The 20,124-nt window shown below is 40.6% G+C and overlaps 1 protein-coding gene across 4 annotated transcripts in view; it reads left to right on the forward strand.

The window, feature by feature from the left end:
- The window catches only part of EHBP1 (EH domain binding protein 1), a 280,836-nt gene that overhangs the window by 186,615 nt on the left and 74,097 nt on the right, over positions 1-20,124 (forward strand). For all 4 annotated transcript variants that reach the window (XM_082215741.1, XM_082215743.1, XM_082215742.1 and 1 more), the window contains one exon: positions 15,953-16,100. In XM_082215741.1, the coding sequence (XP_082071867.1) occupies positions 15,953-16,100 (148 nt within the window). The remainder of the gene's footprint in view (positions 1-15,952; positions 16,101-20,124) is intronic.

Below are 20,124 nucleotides of genomic sequence, written 5' to 3' on the forward strand. Positions count from 1 at the left end.
TGAATATATTTTCATTGGGCCTGAATGCCAAACTCTTTGTTTTTCAAAATAATCAGTATGTGCAATTTTTTATGAAACCAGGTGCTATAAATACTGATTTTACCTGTAGGTTTCCAAGAATGTGTGGGAGTAGAATAATGTCTTAATTATTTCCCAAACTATTCTGAAAAGTAAATTGTTCATTGTAACTTTTTGGCATTTCTAATATATATATAAAAAAGAAATGTAAAATGTTGCCACCAGCCTGCACTATGAGCAGCCTGTAATAACAGTTTAAAAAGCTTTCTGAACTATTTGACAAGATTTCTTAGTGCTGAGGCCATATGCTGTAGCCTTTAAGCTATTTCTTCCTATCAGTTTCATTATCACCTGCCTCTGAGTCTCCAATATCATCAGTAAGCACATGCAGAATCATAATTATGCCATGTACAAGTTCTTTGATAACATGTACAGTTTTCTTCTTAATTCTTTATCAAATGCATTGATCGTGGCATGTGTGCATTGATCCAGGCCCGCCATCTGGCTGTGTGTGATAAGCACAGTGGCATCTTTGCATTTCCACTGTCATTCATTGCGCTACAATTTGGCTGCAGGGGAGTAGTGGCTGGGATTAGCCCTGTTCTGCTACTTACTTGCATTTTAAGTTGACACCTCTACAGCGGCTCAGACCACATTACAAACTGAAACACATACGCACGACTTAGTGATGTGACACTTCTCAATAAGCTTACTCCACTAGCTACTCAACAATCTGTAATTGGATTTGTAGGAATAACAGCAAAAGATTTCCTAAGAATTGCTAGGGACAGAAGGTGAAGTTTTCTCATTATTGGCAAAAGGCTAGGTATAGATCCTAGGCGATTGGTATTTTCCATTAAAAACACACTGCCAGCAGTTTGCAGGGTATTTTTTTAAAAACCCAACAACAACATAAAATAGCAACTGTGAAACCATATAGCTTGTACTTGTTCTTTACATTTTGATCACATGTAAGTAGATGTGCTTTCTTCTCCCCTCAATAAAACTGAGAGAGGAAAAACAACTTTCAAACCTATTCTGAAGTTGTCTTTGTGTTATTTGGATTTAGGAATGAAGGAGGGAGGGTGTGAATAGATAAGCAGGAATATTCCTGGGGAAAGAAAGCTATTTTCTCTAGGAATCTAAAAGGGGACTAAATTCCCTAAATTGCAAAGAAGCTTCCCATACTCAGCATAAAAAGGGATACTCCTCTGTTGCTTATAAATCTCTGGCATAATGGTATAATGCTTGTTTCATTGTGTCCCTTTTCTTTCTCCATCCATCTATCAATGAATTCAGTTTTACACGCAAAAACAAGCCTTTAAGTAGAACTGCATCTTGTCCATACCTGGACAAAACAAAACTGGAACGCATTTCAGCAAAGAACTTTCGTTGGGCTTTTCCTGTATTATACCTGTGTTAGATTGTACCTATTGATTCTATGTCCAGTGCAATGTCAAGCCCATGGCTAGTTGTAAACATTTAGTAACTGTCATATTGTATGTTACACATATGTGCATGTATGTTTGTATGGAATATAGAGAGAGCCCATGTAATCCATTATTATTACATTATTTTATATGCTTTGTTTTCATTTTTAACCTACTTTTGTCAGGCTTAGTGGTATCGCTATTCAACAACATAAACAAATAGAAGCTATGAAAGCTGCAAATTGCTTTTCGAAATTATTGTTTTCAGTTCTGTTATTAAAAACAGCATTTCCAGTGTTAATATAAGGTGTGGAATAGCAAAAGCTCGATGCGGTAGAAGGAAAGGGTTAAGTGGATTGAATCCTGTTTATCTGAATAGAACTCTGGAGTTGTTTTGCAGAATGCTTTAGCACAAATACCTCTGGTTCACTTTGACATTACAATTTTTGTGGGTTTCTTTACTTTAAATACTTGAACTGCTAGACCTTTACTTTTTTTTCCCTGAGAAAGATGTATTTGTACCAGATTAGAAAAGCTAAACTGTTTCTTTACATTGAATAATCAGCCTGTCATGACAAATCTATCTCCTTCTGCATGAGAAGGTGCCAGTTTGACTAGCTTCTTTTAGGCTCACACTGGGTTTTAAGCTGGATCCATGTGCATGACTGGCAGTGCATTTGTTGGGCCAGATCTAAGGAGCCAGAGAGCGTTCAGCTCCTTTTTGCCCACAAAAGAGCAGCCAGACAACCAGCAAGAGTCCTTGGATGTAGCACAAGGTGATACTTACTTAGTCAGCCGTTCTTTTTTCCTTATAGTTTTTTAAGTAAACCAAGAACTTATCACTTTCAGAATGAAAAGAGGAATTAAATTATCACATGGGTCATCTTTCCCAGAACTTCATTATTCTCTCTGCCAGCGGTATTGTGCCAGATAGAAAGTAAGATTTCCCCAGGTCCCATTTTTCTTAGTTGGTGTGTGTGTGTACATGTGTCCTGATGCAGTTTTCTTTCCTCAAAGCACACTGTTGGGGAGGGTATTTTCCTACTCAAATAGTTGCAGTGTGTCCTGCACAAATACCAAGAAGCTTTTCAGTGTTTATTTCGACCTGCAATTCAGTGGCTTTTCATTATATAAAGGCTGTTAAGCAAAAGTGACACAGAACGTTTCCCAGTGAATTGGAGTTGTGATGAAATAGTGCCACACTCAATAAACCATGATGTGAACATATTTTCAGATTACATAGGTAATGGGGAACTATGTTTTTGCTGATCTGATTATCAGTTTTGAAGGCAGAAACTCATGAAATGTTTTCATATTTCTTCTTTGTTCTGCTCTTGTTTAGACTTGTCTCTATATATTAAAATCCAAACATTCAACTCTTTTATTTTCATCAAGTATGCCCAGAATTTAGCAACTGAGAATTTGTTCGCTTCACGTATGTATTTTGTGGGTTATTCTAAAACTCAGTCAATAGAGAGGACAAAACAAACATGTAATCCCAAGAGTGATCAAAGATTTAATCTGACCAGATGGGACAAACTTGAGAAATTTTTTGACTTTCCACTCTGTTTTTAAACAAGAGAGGCTGCTTTCCCTTACACCCTCCCTCCCCCTTTTCTTTGTTAGAAGCGGGAGAGATCAGGCCATCCCAAGAGAAATGAGCAGGTGTGGCCATTTACAAGCATGTCTGGTTATATTATAAACCAGCATAAGAAAAGTTTGAAATGGTTTGAAAAGATCTTCTAAACAGTTGTAATGTTTCATCCCAAATCCTATTTATGCAAACAAGAGCTGACCAAGCTTACACTAAAAATCCAGCCTGCCCAAACCTTTAAAGATCTTGTAATTTTTTTCTTAATTTTTTCCCCTCTTTGTTCTGTAGCATGTGAATAGGTACCTTTTTGGTAATCCTTGCCTCTGGACAAGAAGGAGAATTCTTTTGCCTTCTAAATGGCTAATAACAAAGCCGTTCTTGCTGTCTAACGATGAAAAGGGTAGCAGTCAAGTTCTTTTTCTTAGCTGGATTATGTAATTGGGGCATGTCATGGACAATTTTGAGAGAGAGCTCTGTTAAATGCTTTCAATGTAATGCAGTGTAATATTTTCATTTTATGTTTAACACAGTAATTTTGATTTAATGAATATTATTTATATTTCTGTACCCTGAAGTTTTTTGGGGGGTTGTGTTAACATAAAACAAATGTAATGAATGTTGGCAGGGCTTTTTGTGTAACTTTATATAATGCAGTGAAACATATTGATAATTAGTTCAAACTCAGCAAAATATTGTTAAAAAACAGAAAAAATACTTTTGCTGGAATTGTGGATTTGTTTTTTCTCTAATCCATTAACCACCTGGTCTTTGGTTTTTTTCTTAAAAAGTGTTGTGGACTTAAGTGTTTTATTTTCTTGAAGGGTTTATGAATAGATTAATCATCTCACTAACTGCATTCTCACATTATAATTCACTTTCACCAACCCATAGCATCATTTTTGACCACAGTAATGTCACTCACTGACATCTGCGGCAAGTACAAAAAGGACCCCCTAATGGCAGCCATTTTTATTTGCTTCTTAAGATCCAAAGGCTGCTGAAAGAACAATTGGATAAAGTTAAGAATTCGAGGGGCCTGATTTTCTTGTTCCTGTGAAATGAAACTTTAGTTCTTTTTCTTCTCATTCCCCTTAAAAGCAGAAGTCTGTTAGGGGGGATGTGGTTGTGTCAAAGCCGTTGGGATGCCACTGCTGATCACTTTAATTACTAGGACTAAGGAGGATAAAATTAAAAGTAGCACCATTGAAGCAGTGGAAGAAAGCTTGCCGAGATGTCGGTGAACTGTGAAATATAGAAATTGCATTCAAACACTTTTTTTTCTATAAGAGGGAAACAAGGAATTATATTATTTATTCCTGAAGAGTTTGCCCGTAATGTTGTAGAAGTTTTACTACCTAGGGATTCATGTTGCTGAAATTTAGACTATTACAAAGTGGGGTGGGGGAGACATACCAGGGTAAATTTTTATGTGCCATCTTTATGTATAAAAGACATGGGCAACACATGAATTATTTACCTATAAGTGATTACTTTTTTTAAAATACGGGTGCCATTTCAAACTTCAAATGGAGACAACACAAGCAAATGTAAAGCGGAGGGAAATATCCTAGCACCCTTGATATAACGTATGCAGGTTTTTATCTGTTCTTTGTATGGCAAAAAAATTTTTTTTTTGCTCATCATAATGGAGCTTTCTGGAAATTAAATAGATTTTGTGTGAGGAGGCGATCTGTCTTTATAGCCCGATGTTGTGTTGTATGAGGTATTTTTTAGTGGTGTAGCAGAGGGCAGGGGGCTGTGACCCTAGGCGCAGAATATTGGGGGGGCACGAGACAAGCCCCCTCTCTGCTCGCCCAGCCCCCGCCGCTGATAGGCAGGCGCTCACGCAGCAGGCGGGGACAGGGCACAGAGGGCGCTCTTCACCCTTTGCGCCCTGTCCTCACCCAGCGGTGGGAGGGACGAGGGCTGGGTGAATGCACCCCATCCCCGCTTAGGTGGCGCGCGCACACACACACACTGGGCACCTGTGGACAGCGCAATGCCCCTGTGTATCCCCCCCCATCATATCCTTCTGCTGAAGGTGAACTTAGAAATTACCAGAGAACTGTCACCACTCCACATTTCTTCCTTCTTTCTGATAATGTTCATTGTGCTGTATCATGTAATGTGACATCATCATGAGGCCCCTCCTCTCATCCAGTACAGTTAGGTAATTTTAGACTCCTGACTTAACGCTACTCTTTCCAGATGGCAATGGTATTACCACACCTACTTCAAAAGGTAGTAAATTCTTTCCCTGACAGCACCATTGACTTTATCATTGCCTACCAGCCACGAGGAGAAGAAATATGCAGTGAAATGGCATCACCTAATATTTATGTTGTGGTTGTTTTGTTATACTACATCAAAGTGTTTGTCAATTGCAAGATCTAGTTCTGCTCTATGTAATCAGCAGATTGCATATTGTGAATGCTGTCAGGAGTCCAGGTTCCCAGCTTGATAACACAGTAAGCGTAGGTAATTAAAAAGGAGGATTGATTGCAAATAGCTCCGGGAGGCTCTAACGAAGCCGCCAACATTATCATTCAAGATAACCCTTCTGAAGACCCCTTCCGGTTGCTGCAGAATATATTAAACCGTCACCCCTTACATCTCTTGTTTTACTTCCTGTCTAGCAGCCCTCCCATTTGCCGACGCTTTGGACTTATTGGATCAGCCCAGCCTCTTCCTGTTCTGAAAATCTGTCTTGGTGTCTGTTCGCGCCTGTTTGGGCTTTCTGAGAGCTTTGGCTGTGTTCCAGCCCGCTCTCAGTCGTTCCTTTGCCAACCAGCATTCCAATATCCGAGAGAAAGTGATATCAAACACACTATTTCTATATGATAAGATTGGGACCATTAAGATAGTAGCATCCAACACTGCAGTTTCATTTGCATAACGTTCAGTGGAAATTACTCTTCCTCTCTTGTCACCTGCAATCCCCCACCCCATGTCCTCAGAATGTGTTCCCAGTGGGATGGGAGACCCTCCAAAACAAATGGGGACAGGGCACAGGTGGGAGGGAAGGGAAGGAAGAGACCCTCGTGCTGACCAGTGTTGGATACAGCCCAGAAACTGCTGAACTCTGTTTTACTTACGATGTCTTAACCAACGTGATATAAGTCATAATGCGGGGAAGGGGGGAGGGGAAGAAATTCCAGATGCTTGAAATGTGATCTATTCCAGGTCTAAAATGCATTCCCCAGGGACACTTTTTAACAGCAGTTTATCAAAAGCAAGAGACACTATACGGCAGCCTTCCGCAATCTGGTGCCCTTCAGCTTTTTTGAACTATAGTTTCCAATATCGCTGAACAATGGCCATGGTGTCTGAGGCTGATGGAGTTGTAGTCCAAAATATATGGTGGTTACCAAGTTGCAGAAAACTGCTATAATGACTATCTTTATTTGATCTGTCCTCATACATAATTTTGTAGGGTGGTTGTTAGAAGGCCAAGGGGGTAAACTATGTTTTTAAAATGGTGTAGTTCAGGTACATTAATGGGAAGAGGTACTTGAATACCTAAGATTCATGCGATGTTCAGATATCTCTTTTGAACAGGCCCTTTGCAGACAGCAGAGTAATCAAGTCAATTCATGAACAACAACTGACAAGAGTGGAAAACTTCAGCAAGAAGAAACTTTCAGTAATATTTAAAGTAACATTAAGACTTTCCCCTACAACTTAGTATAGAAATGTTGGGATTCTGTAAGACATTGGCAGTAGCCAATCTGCTGCAAGTTACTGGTTCTTCCTCCAATCTGAACCAACAATTTAGGAAGATAGGTGATTTTCCTTCTGTTTCAACTTCTCTATCATACTGGGCCATTAAGTGCTCCTGGTCAGTTGTTAAATAGATTTTATACTAACTCATTTAGACCAATGTGAACATTCATAGCAAGTCTATCCTTTTGTTGTTGCATTTATTTATTCCGAGTTTTTTATTCCCAGTTTGGTTGTTTGATGTTGTAGATCCATACATGCCAATGGTCCAGGTAGGGATGTGACCTTTACTTTATAACATAAATATACGGAGTTGCAGTAAAACAGATTGAGGTATCAGTTGGTTGGCCATAAATGGAACTGAATTTGTAGTAGTTTGAATGTAGTGAGTAGATTAAATGTATATTTTTGATGGGATTGTTGCTGGATGTGCCTTTTCGAGTGTGAAAGCAAACAAATCAAATATGCAATTCTGCAACAGAGCTCCAAGGCCTGGGCAAAATTGTCTTTATAGTGTTAGGACATTAGTAGAAAAGTAAATCAAGGCAATCTGATAGGGAAACAGTATTCTGTCAATCAGGCTCAAGATATTGTGCTGTGTCCATATACTTTGTTTACTGTAGGGTTTTATGAGTTGTAACCTGCCCATGCAAGCTGTTAATGAGGCTAAATCTTGCTGCTTGAGGATTGAATTACAGCACACCTCTGGGCTAATGGTTATAAACAGAAAGTCCCATTAGGGCTGCATTCTGATTCATTCATTTGCATTTTTCCTATTGTACCAAGAACAATGATGAGTAAATAGCTACAAACAAACAATTTACATGGAAATGGGTAAAATGTCCCTAATTAGTATTTTGTGTTTGTTTTATTACTGATTGCTTAAGCTAAAAACTGGTATGTTGCAGGACACTTAATGAGCAATGCCAGGTGTGGATTATTCCATGTCTTACCATTCTTTGTAAGAAAAGTAAATTGCTAGTACTGTTTTTGCAGACTGCAACAACTTACTTGAAGGGCATCTACAAATACCTTAGGAGACATATCAGTCAATTTTGGTCCATGATGTATCCTTTTTTCGTCACTGAATAATAGCCATTCGACACATTAATGATTGGCATTTTTTATTACTTGGCTTGTTCAGTTGTGACTGTGCATTTTTCACTTAAAAACAGGTGTTTCTGTTACAGTTCACATGCTGCTGCTGCTTTTCTTTCTTTGTATGTATGTCTGCTTCTGTCATGTTTTCTGTTGCTTCATTGCAGTGACAAGATTTGCTGATTTGCTGTCCACGTTTTTTTTGGGGGGGGCTTTGTTTTGGTGACATTGCACTAAAACAAGAATACGCTATCCCCAAATGCATATAATGGGTTCATAAGGTAATCATAAGCTTGATATTTTGGCTATTTAGGGTGAACAAAGATTGTAACAAAGTTAAGGTGTGCTCACAAAAATTCAGCCCTTTGAAATAATAGCACAGGCAGAGACTTTCTGTGCAACAGTGTTTGTCTAAAACCAAAATTTAAGGACACTTATTTCTCTGCCAGCAATTGTACTTGGATCTGGACTTTCTAAGCAAAACTTGATTGTATCTTACCCAGCAGTGCTAATCCAATGGCCTCACATAATATTTTGTAGCTGTCTGGAGTGCAGAGCATGCAAAGTAATATAAGGACAGGTTTGTGGGTACGTGTATGATTCTGCACATGGTACTTGAGCATTGATTCCTGAGAATATTAATTTTGGAAGAGTTATAAACAAGTCAGTAGTGCATCATGCTAGGAATATGTGTGGATAGATAAAACACCCCCTTTTTTCAGCAGACAGCTCACTTTTAGAACAAGCAAAGGTCAGGGCTAATTATAGGTAATGATAGATACTCAGATTCATTGATTGAGAATATGAACTGAAATTAGAATTTAAACGTTAAATATGATTAGAAGGGACCAGTTGGTTAAAGGTATACAAGTCGGAGCTAGACAGTATAAATTGAGAGCTTTTGCAGACGATTTAGTATTGACATTACAGGAGCCAGAATCTAGTACTAAAAGAGTTTTGGAACTGATTCAAGAATTTGGTCAAGTTGCAGGATTTAAACTGAATAAGTTAAAAACAAAGGTTTTAGAGAAAAATTTAACAGCGATTGAAAGAGAAAGGTTTCAGAATGAGACAGGTTTAACAGTGGTTAAGAAAGTGAAATACCTTAGGATTAATATGACAGCTAGAAATGGGAACTTATTTAAAGACAATTATGAAAAATGTTGGATGGAAGTGAAAAAAGACTTAGAAATTTGGTCAAATTTGAAGCTTTCACTGCTAGGCCGTATTGCTGCGATAAAAATGAATGTATTGCCTAGAATGTTATTTTTGTTTCAAACATTGCAAATTTTGGACAAAATGGACTGTTTCAAGAAGTGGCAGAGAGATATCTCTAGATTTGTCTGGCAGGGCAAGAAGCCTAGAATAAAATTTAAAATATTAACAGATGCAAAGGAAAGAGGCGGATTTGCCCTGCCAGACCTTAAACTTTACTATGAATCAGCAGCTTTTTGCTGGTTGAAAGAATGGCTACTTCTGGAAAACGCAGACATCTTGGATTTAGAAGGTTTTAATAATGTATTTGGATGGCATGCATATTTGTGGTATGATAAGGTCAAAGCACATAAAGCATTTAAAAACCATATTGTCAGGAAAGCATTGTTTAATGTTTGGATAAGATATAAGGACCTACTGGAAAACAAAACCCCAAGGTGGCTGTCACCGATGGAAGCGCAAGCTCAGAAAAAGCTCAATATGGAGGTCAAATGGCTGAAATGTCGGGAAATTTTGGAACAAGATGGAAATAGACTGAAACTGCAGAGTTTTGAGAAATTAAAAAACAAAGTGCGAGACTGGCTTCAATATTATTAGATAATGGAGGCATATAATTTGGACCAGAAAATTGGCTTCCAGGTGGAAAAATCAAAATTAGAAACAGAACTGTTAGAACCCAAAACTAAGATTTTGTCAAAGATGTATAACTTGCTGTTGAAATGGAATACTCAGGATGAAACTGTGAAATCTGCTATGATTAAATGGGCACAAGATGTTGGACATAACATTATGATGGCTGACTGGGAACAGTTATGGACCACAGGTATGAAGTTTACGGCATGTAATGCCCTAAGAGAGAATATTATGAAAATGATATACAGGTGGTACATGACACCAGTCAAGCTTGCAAAAATCTATCATTTGCCTGACAATAAATGTTGGAAATGTAAAGAAACTGAAGGTACATTCTTTCACCTTTGGTGGACGTGCCCAAGGATCAAGGCTTTCTGGGAGATGATATATAATGAAATGAAAAAGGTATTTAAATATACCTTCCTGAAGAAACCAGAGGCCTTTCTCCTGGGCATAGTCGGCCAATTGGTGTTAAAGAAGGATAGAACTTTCTTTATGTACGCCACAACAGCAGCAAGAATACTTATTGCAAAGTACTGGAAGACACAAGATTTACCCACCCTGGAAGAATGGCAGATGAAGATGATGGACTATATGGAAATGGCGGAAATGACTGGCAGAATCCTAGACCAGGGAGAAGAGTTGGTGGAAGAAGATTGGAAAAAGTTCAAAGACTATTTACAGAAATATTGTAAAATTAATGAATGTTAGAACGATGTTGGATAGAAATTAAGTGGTTTTTAGCTGTAATTTTATAAGGGAATATGAAAAATGGATTACTAATAGGTAAAAATTTAATGTTACAATATTTTAAGATTAAAGACTAGGAAAAACAAAGCGGGGAAGGATTTGCTGAACTAACAAACTGAATTGGAATACAAAAAAGGGAGGTGTGAGGAGGTCCGGGAAACAAGCAAATGAAAGATAAGCAATGGAAAGATTGAATTGTTTTTAACTACTTTTATTTTGTATTTTTGTTTTTTGTTTTTTCGTTTTGTAATATTTTGAAAATCTTAATAAATATCTTTTTTTAAAAAAAATGAAATTAGAATTTAAACGTTCCAGTGTGGTGCTGGTGATTGTAACTCTTGGAAATTATTGTCAGGAAGAGCTTTTGCTGGACTACATTGTTAATGATATGGGGTTTTATCCAGACCTTGAGCTAACAGGCCTCTGTTTGCTCAGAGTCTGGATAGGACCCTTTGTTTCTAGTAAATTGGGCTTAGAGCCAAGTTCTTGCTTGTGCTACTTCATCTATTTGTAAGGTGTGTCAGTCTTACAGTCATTTAAGCATTTTAAGTCTGCTCGATGGATTCTTGAAAAATAATGATGGAGCTACATTTTGGGCTTCTTGCTATACATGTAACAGGTTGGAGTGAATTTGTTCTAAAAAACGGTTGCATCCTCATTTCAGAAGGCTAAATGTAAAACACTTAATGCAATAATCCTTTATTCAGCTTACAGTAGGACAAGAGATACACAGCTGTTTGATCAGTGGAACAATCACTGTATCCAGTACATCAGGGGTCGGCAAACTAAGGCCTGGGGACTGGATGTGGCCCATTGGGCTTGTAAATCCGGCCTGCGGCCCCTGCCACTCACTCGGTCAGGCCCTGCTCTAAAGCGGCATGGTGCAGAGAGCTTGCCACACGGGGGCTGACTTCTGTGATGCTGGTACAGATTCGGATTGGCTGCAGGAAGCTCCTGCAGCCAATCCAAAACTGCAGACGCCTCTGGGCGACGCCACTTCCTTCCCGCTGAGGCGGCCGCGTATGGCCAAGAGCCAAGCGGGAGGAAGCAGCGGGGAGGCTGTCTCCACCGCTGCCCAGGCCAGTGGCATGGGCTCTGCGCCCCACAGACCCCTGGTCAAGGCAGACGACGCCGACGCTGTCAAAGGCGAGGCAGTGGCTGCAACATGAATGGCGGCACGGGGGTCCTTTCAGGAGAGGGGAGGTCCACAAGGTCTGAGTGAAAGTGGACCAGCCCCCTCCTGAAAAGGTTTGCTGACCCCTACAGTACATCCTCATGCTTGGAAGAAAGGAAAAACACTACCAGGAAATACAAAAACAGTAATTGTGTCCATAGCATTCTTAGAAATACTGCCACAATCCAGCAGCCAGAGCAAGTGCCACACGCTGCCTACACATGGAGAAAGTCAATTAACTTAGGGTTGCCCTATGTCCAGTTTTTCCTGGACATGTACTTTTTTTCAGGGTAAAAATTTCTGTCCAGGCAGATTTTTAAAATTTTTGCGAAATGTCTGGATTTTTTAAATGTTCTTATGACATCCCAGTAAATGAACAGAAGATGTGAGGAGTGGAGGCAAAATGCTTAGAGCAGCTGTGCTTTGTTTTGAAGGTGCACGGCCTAAACTTAAAATCAAATTTTTTTTTAAAAAATGTTCTTTTAAAAGTTGAAAGCTGTTCTGAGAGAGAGGCGCATGTCGGGACGGGAGGCATTGTGCTGCAGCGGCCTTGGCTCAGAGCATGCCAGGAGCACCACGGAAGATCAGAGCTGGAAGTTTGAGGCCTACCAGAGGATGTGGGAATATGCCTCCATTCACTTTTTCATGCTGAGCATAAGAAGCTGTGGCGGAGGCAAAAGTAAGGGAGCAGCAGGGTCTGAACCCCACACTGCAAATACAGTGGTTAGAGTCCTCTAACAATTTAGCTACCACATAAGGCATCATAGGTCATTCCCCACTCACCCACCTTCCCAGCCAGCTCCAAGGCTGAGGCTTAGATGCTGGGAGTACAGGGGCTGGAGGACGAGCCTGAGCCTAGGTCAGGCATGTCCAAAATCCGTTTTGGGGGACCAATCCGGCCCACTGGTCGGTTTAATCTGGCCCCCACAGGCAGTTCCTCCCCTCATCAAATCTGGCCCTCTTTGAAAAAAGTTTGGACACCCCTGGCCTAGGTGTTCTATATTACAGCTGCCTATTGAAAACTTTCCTACATATAGAAACCTAATATGTCAGGGGGAAAGCTGAACTGGAACAGTTTCCACTAGTACAGTTTTCTGTATTCAGGTGTCCTGAAGGTCCTTGGTTCAGATCCAGCAAACCCATGCTACGAAAAGGAGGAGAGGTCCCCAATTCCCAAGCATACCTGAGCCAGTCAGGAGAAGTGTTGGAATCACATGTGGCAATGTCAAAACCTTTATTGAGCAGCATCTGAGATGAAGGGTATCCTGAATGGGAAAGACAAATGTGTGGGCAATTCTAGAATGAAGTATGTACAGTGGCTTGGCAGGCAGCAGGGTAGCAGATCCAGCAACCAGGGGAATCCTATGCTCTGTCAGGGCAACATGGGCAAAGCAGTCAGCAATTTAAACAAAAAGTAAAAAAAAAGCTGCCTATTGAAAACTTTCCTACATATAGAAACCTAATATGTCAGGGGGAAAGCTGAACTGGAACAGTTTCCACTAGTACAGTTTTCTGTAACCCAGTGGTGGAAAACGTCTAGACCTTGAGCCAATCTGGTTGGCCATGCATGTTCCAGCGAGCCCTGCCAACCTTCCAGTCATTGTACATCATTTACATGACACCACATCTTTAGGCAACTTTCTTGCCTGATTACACCTAAGCAAGTGCCTTCAATGCTGATCAGAACTACTGGGCTGCAATTGGGACTTTTCTGAGAACCCCCATTTTCTGAGAACCCCTATGTAAGCACTGCCCACAAGATCTGGCAGTGGACAGATCCTGGCCAGGCTAGTGGAAAAGGAACAACAGAAACTGCTGTGCTCCTTTTGCTAATCTTCCTAACATTCCAATTGTTTGCCTATCTACTCTACTTCTCACTGCGTTCAATGGAATTTACTTCCAGGTAAGCATGTATTCTATAATGTTCTATAAAGACCCACTCTGTGAAGCGGAGTATATCATAGAATCCAGAGGCACCACCTTGGGCCGAAGGTGCATGCTTGATGTTGTATGCTTCATGCGCATTGTCAGGAGGAGGCGCATTGTTGGAAGGAGGCCTTGCCTGGCGCCATGCAGCTTCAATTGTCAAGGAAGTTGAAGGCAAGCAGTATATCAGAAAGCAAAGTAACCCCACTAAAACCCACTAAAACAACACAGCCAGGTAACAGTAAAGTCCACTACCCCAGCACCCCCAACCACTTCAAGCCGTGCAAAGTACTTCCCCAGTTCCAGCAGGCAGCGAAGAGGACAGTCTGCTGGCAATCCTGTTGACTCGCGATGGGACGACGATGAGGAATGAGGCCAGGGGGTGGCTGGCGCTGCAGCAAAAGGCTGCTGAACACGCCCCCTCCGCGGCACCTGGTTGGGTGGCCACCGGGGGGGCGTGAGCGCCAGCCAGGTGCGCTGGAGGCAGGGGCCACGCCCCCTGCTGGGCGGCGCTTGGGCTCCCGCCCACAACCACTCCCCTCTCTTTCAGGGTGGAGAGTCTTTGTTGGAAGGAGGCCTTGCCTGGCGCCATGCAGCTTCAATGGTCATGGCTGCTCCTCTCTTGCACTCAGGAGGAACCTGCCTTTCATGCTGTGCCGTACTCAGCTTCGCAGTTTGGCCTTCTCGATCCCCTCAATATTTGGGTGTTGAGCCCACTGCTAAGGAATATTGGGGATGCTGATGACACCTCCACCACCTAGAGTTGGCGCACCTGATAGAATCATAGGATTGTAGAGTTGGAAGGGCAGCATCTAGTCCAGTCCCCTGCAGTGCAGGAAATCTCAGCTAAAGCATCCATGATAGATGGCCATCCAGCCTCTGCTTAAAAACATCCAAGGAAGTAGAGTCCACAATCTCCCAAGGGAGTCCATGCCACTGTCAAACAGCTCTTAACTGTCAGAACGTTCTTCCTGATGTTTTGTTGAAATCTCCTTTCTGGTAACTTGAATCCATTGGTTCAAGTCCTACCCTCCAGAGCGATAAAAAACAAGCTTGCTCCATCTTCCAGATGTGTGCGCGCATGTGTGTGTCCAGAAAAAAGAAAGCAGAAGGGGTGAGTTTTTGTGGGACACGAGGATCATTCTTGGACTTCTGCTGTTGTGGGGCCTGGGACTAGGAGGATCGTGTTTGGAAGGCTGTGTGTGCTCAGTTTTTGAATGTATTTTAGTTTTATTTGGCTTTATTCCATTTGAGTGAATTGTGTTTCTTTATCTTTCTTTATTTGTTCTTTTTTACTTCTTGCCTTATCCTGCTTTGTTTTGCCCTGCCCAACACTGGAATGCAGTCCTTGGAAGGTTAATCACATTTGAATCTGGCACTCCAGCTAAAAGAGATTCCCTATACCTGCCACAATTCTGTTCAGGTGTTGGAGAAGGGTACTGAAAAGGGGCTTACATAACACATACCTTTACCTGGAGTGTGTTTAATTCTCTCTGACACTTGGCCAGGATGATATAGTCCACCAGGCTCACTCTAGAATGAAAGAATTTACACTGTGTGGTAATTTGATTATTTCCTTGAGCAATGTATATTTTCAAGTTAATTGTGTGTTAATGTTTTTATCCCATCCTTCCTCCATATGCAATGTTCATCACTTGGGGTTTCCATTCAAGTATTAACCAAGTCCTGATTTGCTTAACTTAAGAGAAGAAACCTTCAGAATATTCCTCTGTTACAGGCAGATATTTTACATGTACTTATTCTGTCAAACAGGAATTTCAAAACAAATGTATTTTTCCATAACAAGCTTTAAAATGTTTTTGTTCCTCCAAAGTGGGAAGATCTTAGTATCCATAGCTGTCCTTATTTTAAATACTGATTCAGTAGGGATTGTTAGAAAATAAAATGTCAGCTTAGTGTATTTCCATTTTGCACCAGTATCAATATTAAGTAAGAGTGAACCTACTAATATAAATGGAGCTTCTTTCTGATACCGGGGCTGAACTGTAATTCTTTCCATTCATTATTTGACTGTGTACATCTCCTTTTAAAGATGTATTAGCACTTTGAAATCAGTAAGCCTTGAACATACTGTGGGGTTGCATGGTGGCCATAAGTTTTGGGTACCTATCAGCCTCAGATTACATTTTTATAAACCAGTTAATTTTTTAAAGATCTAATACAATAATTGGAGAAATTATTAGGGTTAAAAAAAACCTGATTCCAGGATGGCTCTAAAAAGTGTTTTGTTGACACCCAACTGATATGGAGCTTCCTATTTATAACATGGGCCAAGCACCATGCTGTAAACCAGTTACTATCATGATGATCAGATTGAGAATGAAATTGCATTTCTGTCAATTACTGAGTTGGCAACTGTTCAATATATCTTAGCAGCAAAATGAAGAGCGGCGTCGGCAGCTGAGAGAGAGAGCTCGTCAGCTAATAGCAGAAGCTCGATCTGGAGTGAAGATGTCAGAACTTCCTAGCTACAGTGAAATGGCTGCAGAAAAGTTGAAAGAAAGGTCAAAGGCATCTGGAGGTGAGTTAAGAAACCTTGTATCTCATTCCTATGGCAACGCAGAAACCTGAGGAAGACCTTCTTGAAATTTGCTTTTATTCAGACTTCAAATGAGCTTACTGGTAATTTTTGTTCACCAAATACACGTATCTATAGATATATGCCATATCTCTTAATTTCACACAGTCAGAAGAATAGCACTTCTCCTCACAACGTGAATAAAATTATTGAGCTAGATGTAGCCAGAACTATTGTATTTGAGATCAGGGATGTAGCAGAACAACTGATTCAGAAAGCAGGCGTCAGGTGTGTCCAATTAAAACAAAGCAAGGCTTTGTTAGGGAAATACCCCTTGGGGTGAGTTTACACAACTTGATGTGTAGTGGGACAATTCACTTCAGAACACGTGTGTACAAAAGGCTCTTGTTTAACTAAATGAAGCTAGTTCCACTAGGAGAAGAAGAATGTCCCAAGTTTAGGCACAGACAAAGACTTTCTTTGTCTTGGATACAGTGATCACCGGGCCTGGTTTTGATTTATTGATAATTGTTTTATGATGGTTACCCATCCTGAAAGTCATGTGTTAAGATGGAAAAGGGGAATATACATATAATTAATTAATTTGAGAACACCGTTCTTTAATGTTTCTTTGAAACATTGTGGCATCAGATCATTAGAGTAAATGATCTGCAACACCTTTGCAAGTATAAAGTTCTATGATTCTTTTTGTATCTTTTTAGGGCTATACCAAAACATAGGTGCAGCAGCTAATCCTATTTGCTTCCATGCAGCCTTTAATAGCTTGTTCAACAAATCCTTATTAAATGTTTTGGACAAGACCTACACTTGGCATAATGTTAGCATTTTGCACGAATTTGACAGTCCAAATTCAGCAGCAATATGCACAGGGATTTAAGTTACTTGAGTATGAACAAGTCAAGCAGTAGTTGTAGATGCCAAACGTATGTAATTTCACACCTCTTTTTGCATTTTTCATCTCAATTTAGTATGTTAATTTTATTGTCTGTGCTGATTTCATCCCCATTCCCCCCCCCCCCGCTACTTCTTTCTTCACATTTAAAAAAATAAAATTTAATAGTACATAGGTTGCAGGCTTTTTTATCTTTAATTTTGGCCACCGGTTAAATTGTCGAGGGAAATTGAATATTTTTCTATTATTTCCCCCCTCTAGACTTGTCCTTGTCTTTACTGAATTTGTAAGCACTCTCAGAGATAATCTTTTATTTGGCACAGGCACAAAAAGTCTTATAGCTTCCTTCTCTTCTTTTGTCTTGATTTTGAATGAGGCACTTTAAAAAGGGGGGTGAAGCTCATTTGGCATTTTTTGTAAGATTTAACTCCCCTCAAAACATATTTAGCTGATCATGACTTATGAGCTATTTCAAACACTGTGGCTTGTCTTCATTGTAGTGCTATGGGAGTCGTTTCACCAGGGCAACATGGATGGGGGGGGGATATACACCTAAAATATTTTAAGTGTGCATTTAGAACATATGTTTGTAGATCTTCTTGCCTGATCATTTACTTGCCATGTGTGTCCATCAGCTGTCAGATTTTCTCCCTGCTCATATCAGTGCCACACAACTATTTTTATATCCTGCTGTTACTCTGTGGCAGTAGAAGGCCAGTGTATGGCTGCTAATGGATATTGTTGCCTGCCGCCTCAGTCTCCAAGTGGTGTGAGATTCCAGGGGTTCCAGGTGCTTACCCAGGGTTCATGTTTCCTTTGGAATGAGGCACAGTGGAAGACTGTGGTGTCTTTATGATATATGGTTTATTTACACATATATACAACCTAGCATGGAGGAGTTCACAGCATTAACACCCCAAGAGGGCCTTGCTTCCGCCGTAGCCTCAGCACAACATTTACCTTGGTAAGTCTACATTTGGTGAAGAAGCACATAAACTGCTTTCGGAAAACCAAATAATTTTAATTTTACCTTCTGAAGATGTCAGGTAATGCTGAATAATAATAAAAATTAAAAACTATTAATATGTAATACAACTACAAGTCTTGGCAATCATTTTAAACCATTTCAATGCAACTGTACACACATTTAACTAAATTATATTAATCTAACCAAAATATCTTTTGAATTCCCAAATAGCACCCCTCATTTTTGGAATATAAAAATTCAACACAAGTCTGCTATTTTTTTGAATAATATATTAAAGATAAGGGCACATATTTATACCCTTTCCTCTGTACTCATTCTGAGTTTTCAATACAATATACCCCATTACATCTATGTAGAACTTGCTTATTTGTCTGTTAGTTTCAGTGTTGACATTGACAACATTGATCTTCCCAGCTTTCATTCTCCGCACAGATAATCAAGCATAGCACCAGTTTATCTCATTTTACTCATGGTGTTGTTTCCATGACTGACTCAGTGCCTAGTGCTGCAGCTCAGCACAGGGTTCTGCTTCAAAGTTGTGACCACCTACTGCTATGGCCTGTTATCATAGAGGAGGAGGATGACCAAGATGTTAAAGGGTCTGGAAACCAAACTTTATGAGGAACAGTTGAGGGTGTTGGGTATGTTTTGTTTGGAAAAGAGGAGACTGGGTGGTGATACAGTAGCCATCTTCAAATATCTAAAGGGCTGTCACATGGGAAATGGAGTAAGCTTGTTTTCTCCTGTTCCAGAGGCTAGGCGCCAATCTAATGGATTTAGATTATAAGAAAGGAGATTCTGACTAAACATTAGGAATAACTTTCTGACAATAAGAGCTGCTAGGCAATGGAACAGACTCCGTCAGGAGGTTGTGGACTCTCTTCCATTGACGATTTTTAAGCAGAGTTTGGATGGCCATCAGTCAGGGATGCTTTAGTTATGATTCCTGCATCACAGAGGGTTGGACTAGATGACCCTTTGGAGACCTTCCAACGCTACAATTCCACCTGGCATGCTCAGAACAAGCTAAATGGATTGACACTATAAACAGTTTAGTTAATGTGATGGTGCTGTTGTACAGAAACAAGCAAGGAGAGATCAGATACATGGCACTCCTTGAGGAGTCAGCTTGTTCGTTAAGCTGGCAGAGTGCAATTTCTGCACACGGGAAATGTTCAGGTTTACAGACAGGGTGTGGATCCAGGTGACTGGAGACATACCAAGCAGTGTTCCAGAAGATAACCAGTAGATTCACAACCCTCTCTTGAGACCTGCAGTTTTAGAGTTTCAGCAGAATGGCTTATAGTAAGGCTTGTACCCATTTTTGGTGGTACCATGTTTTTACTCCTAAAATGTTGTCTGAATACTTTAGAGAAAATTATGAATTTGGCATGTTTCTAATTTTGCCATTTTGGAGGTTTACTGAAGAAAAAAGAGATGGGCAACTTACCCCAAGCTTTCCCTGTTTAAACTCAAAACTGATGGGAAATCTCCCAGCCAAAATCAGGAGATCATAGACAGTGGTGGAGGAAGGGGGGGCGGGTCGCCCCAGGTGCAATCTCTGAGGGGGGTGACAAGAAGGCACCCCACGGGGGGCTCGCCCTACTGCCCCCGGCCGCTGCAGCCGCATGCGGAGGATTCTCCGCTCACGACTGCAGTGGCAGTGAAGGGATCCCACCACCATCCACACGGTGCTCAAGTGGCGCCGTTGGCAAACTGCCCGGCTGTGCATGCACATGCAGTACATACAATGCATGCATGTGTGTAGCCCCATGCATGCGCAGTACGTACATTGCACGCACATGCACCGCTGGGCGGTTTGCCCTGACACCCCCCACTGGGTGCTGGTTAGCCTTCCTTCGCCCCTGATCACAGATCATTTTCTAAAAATGATGGGGAAAATCATTGGGAAAAATGATGGGAAAAAATACTACATTCCTCCCTTCCAGCCCTTCCCTTCCAAATTGTGCCCAAAATTGTCAAGTTGGATCTGCAATTATATGAGAAGGCACAAAATCATATTCTAAGGTGATATGAAAGGCAAAATCAGACTTCAAATTTGAGTGCTGCACATAATAGGTTTTATTCAATGTAGCACGATTCCAGTGACTCAAAGCTTTCTCCTT

Source organism: Podarcis vaucheri (assembly GCF_965113315.1).
Source record: "Podarcis vaucheri genome assembly, chromosome: 3".
NCBI classification, from domain to species: Eukaryota; Metazoa; Chordata; class Lepidosauria; order Squamata; family Lacertidae; genus Podarcis; species Podarcis vaucheri.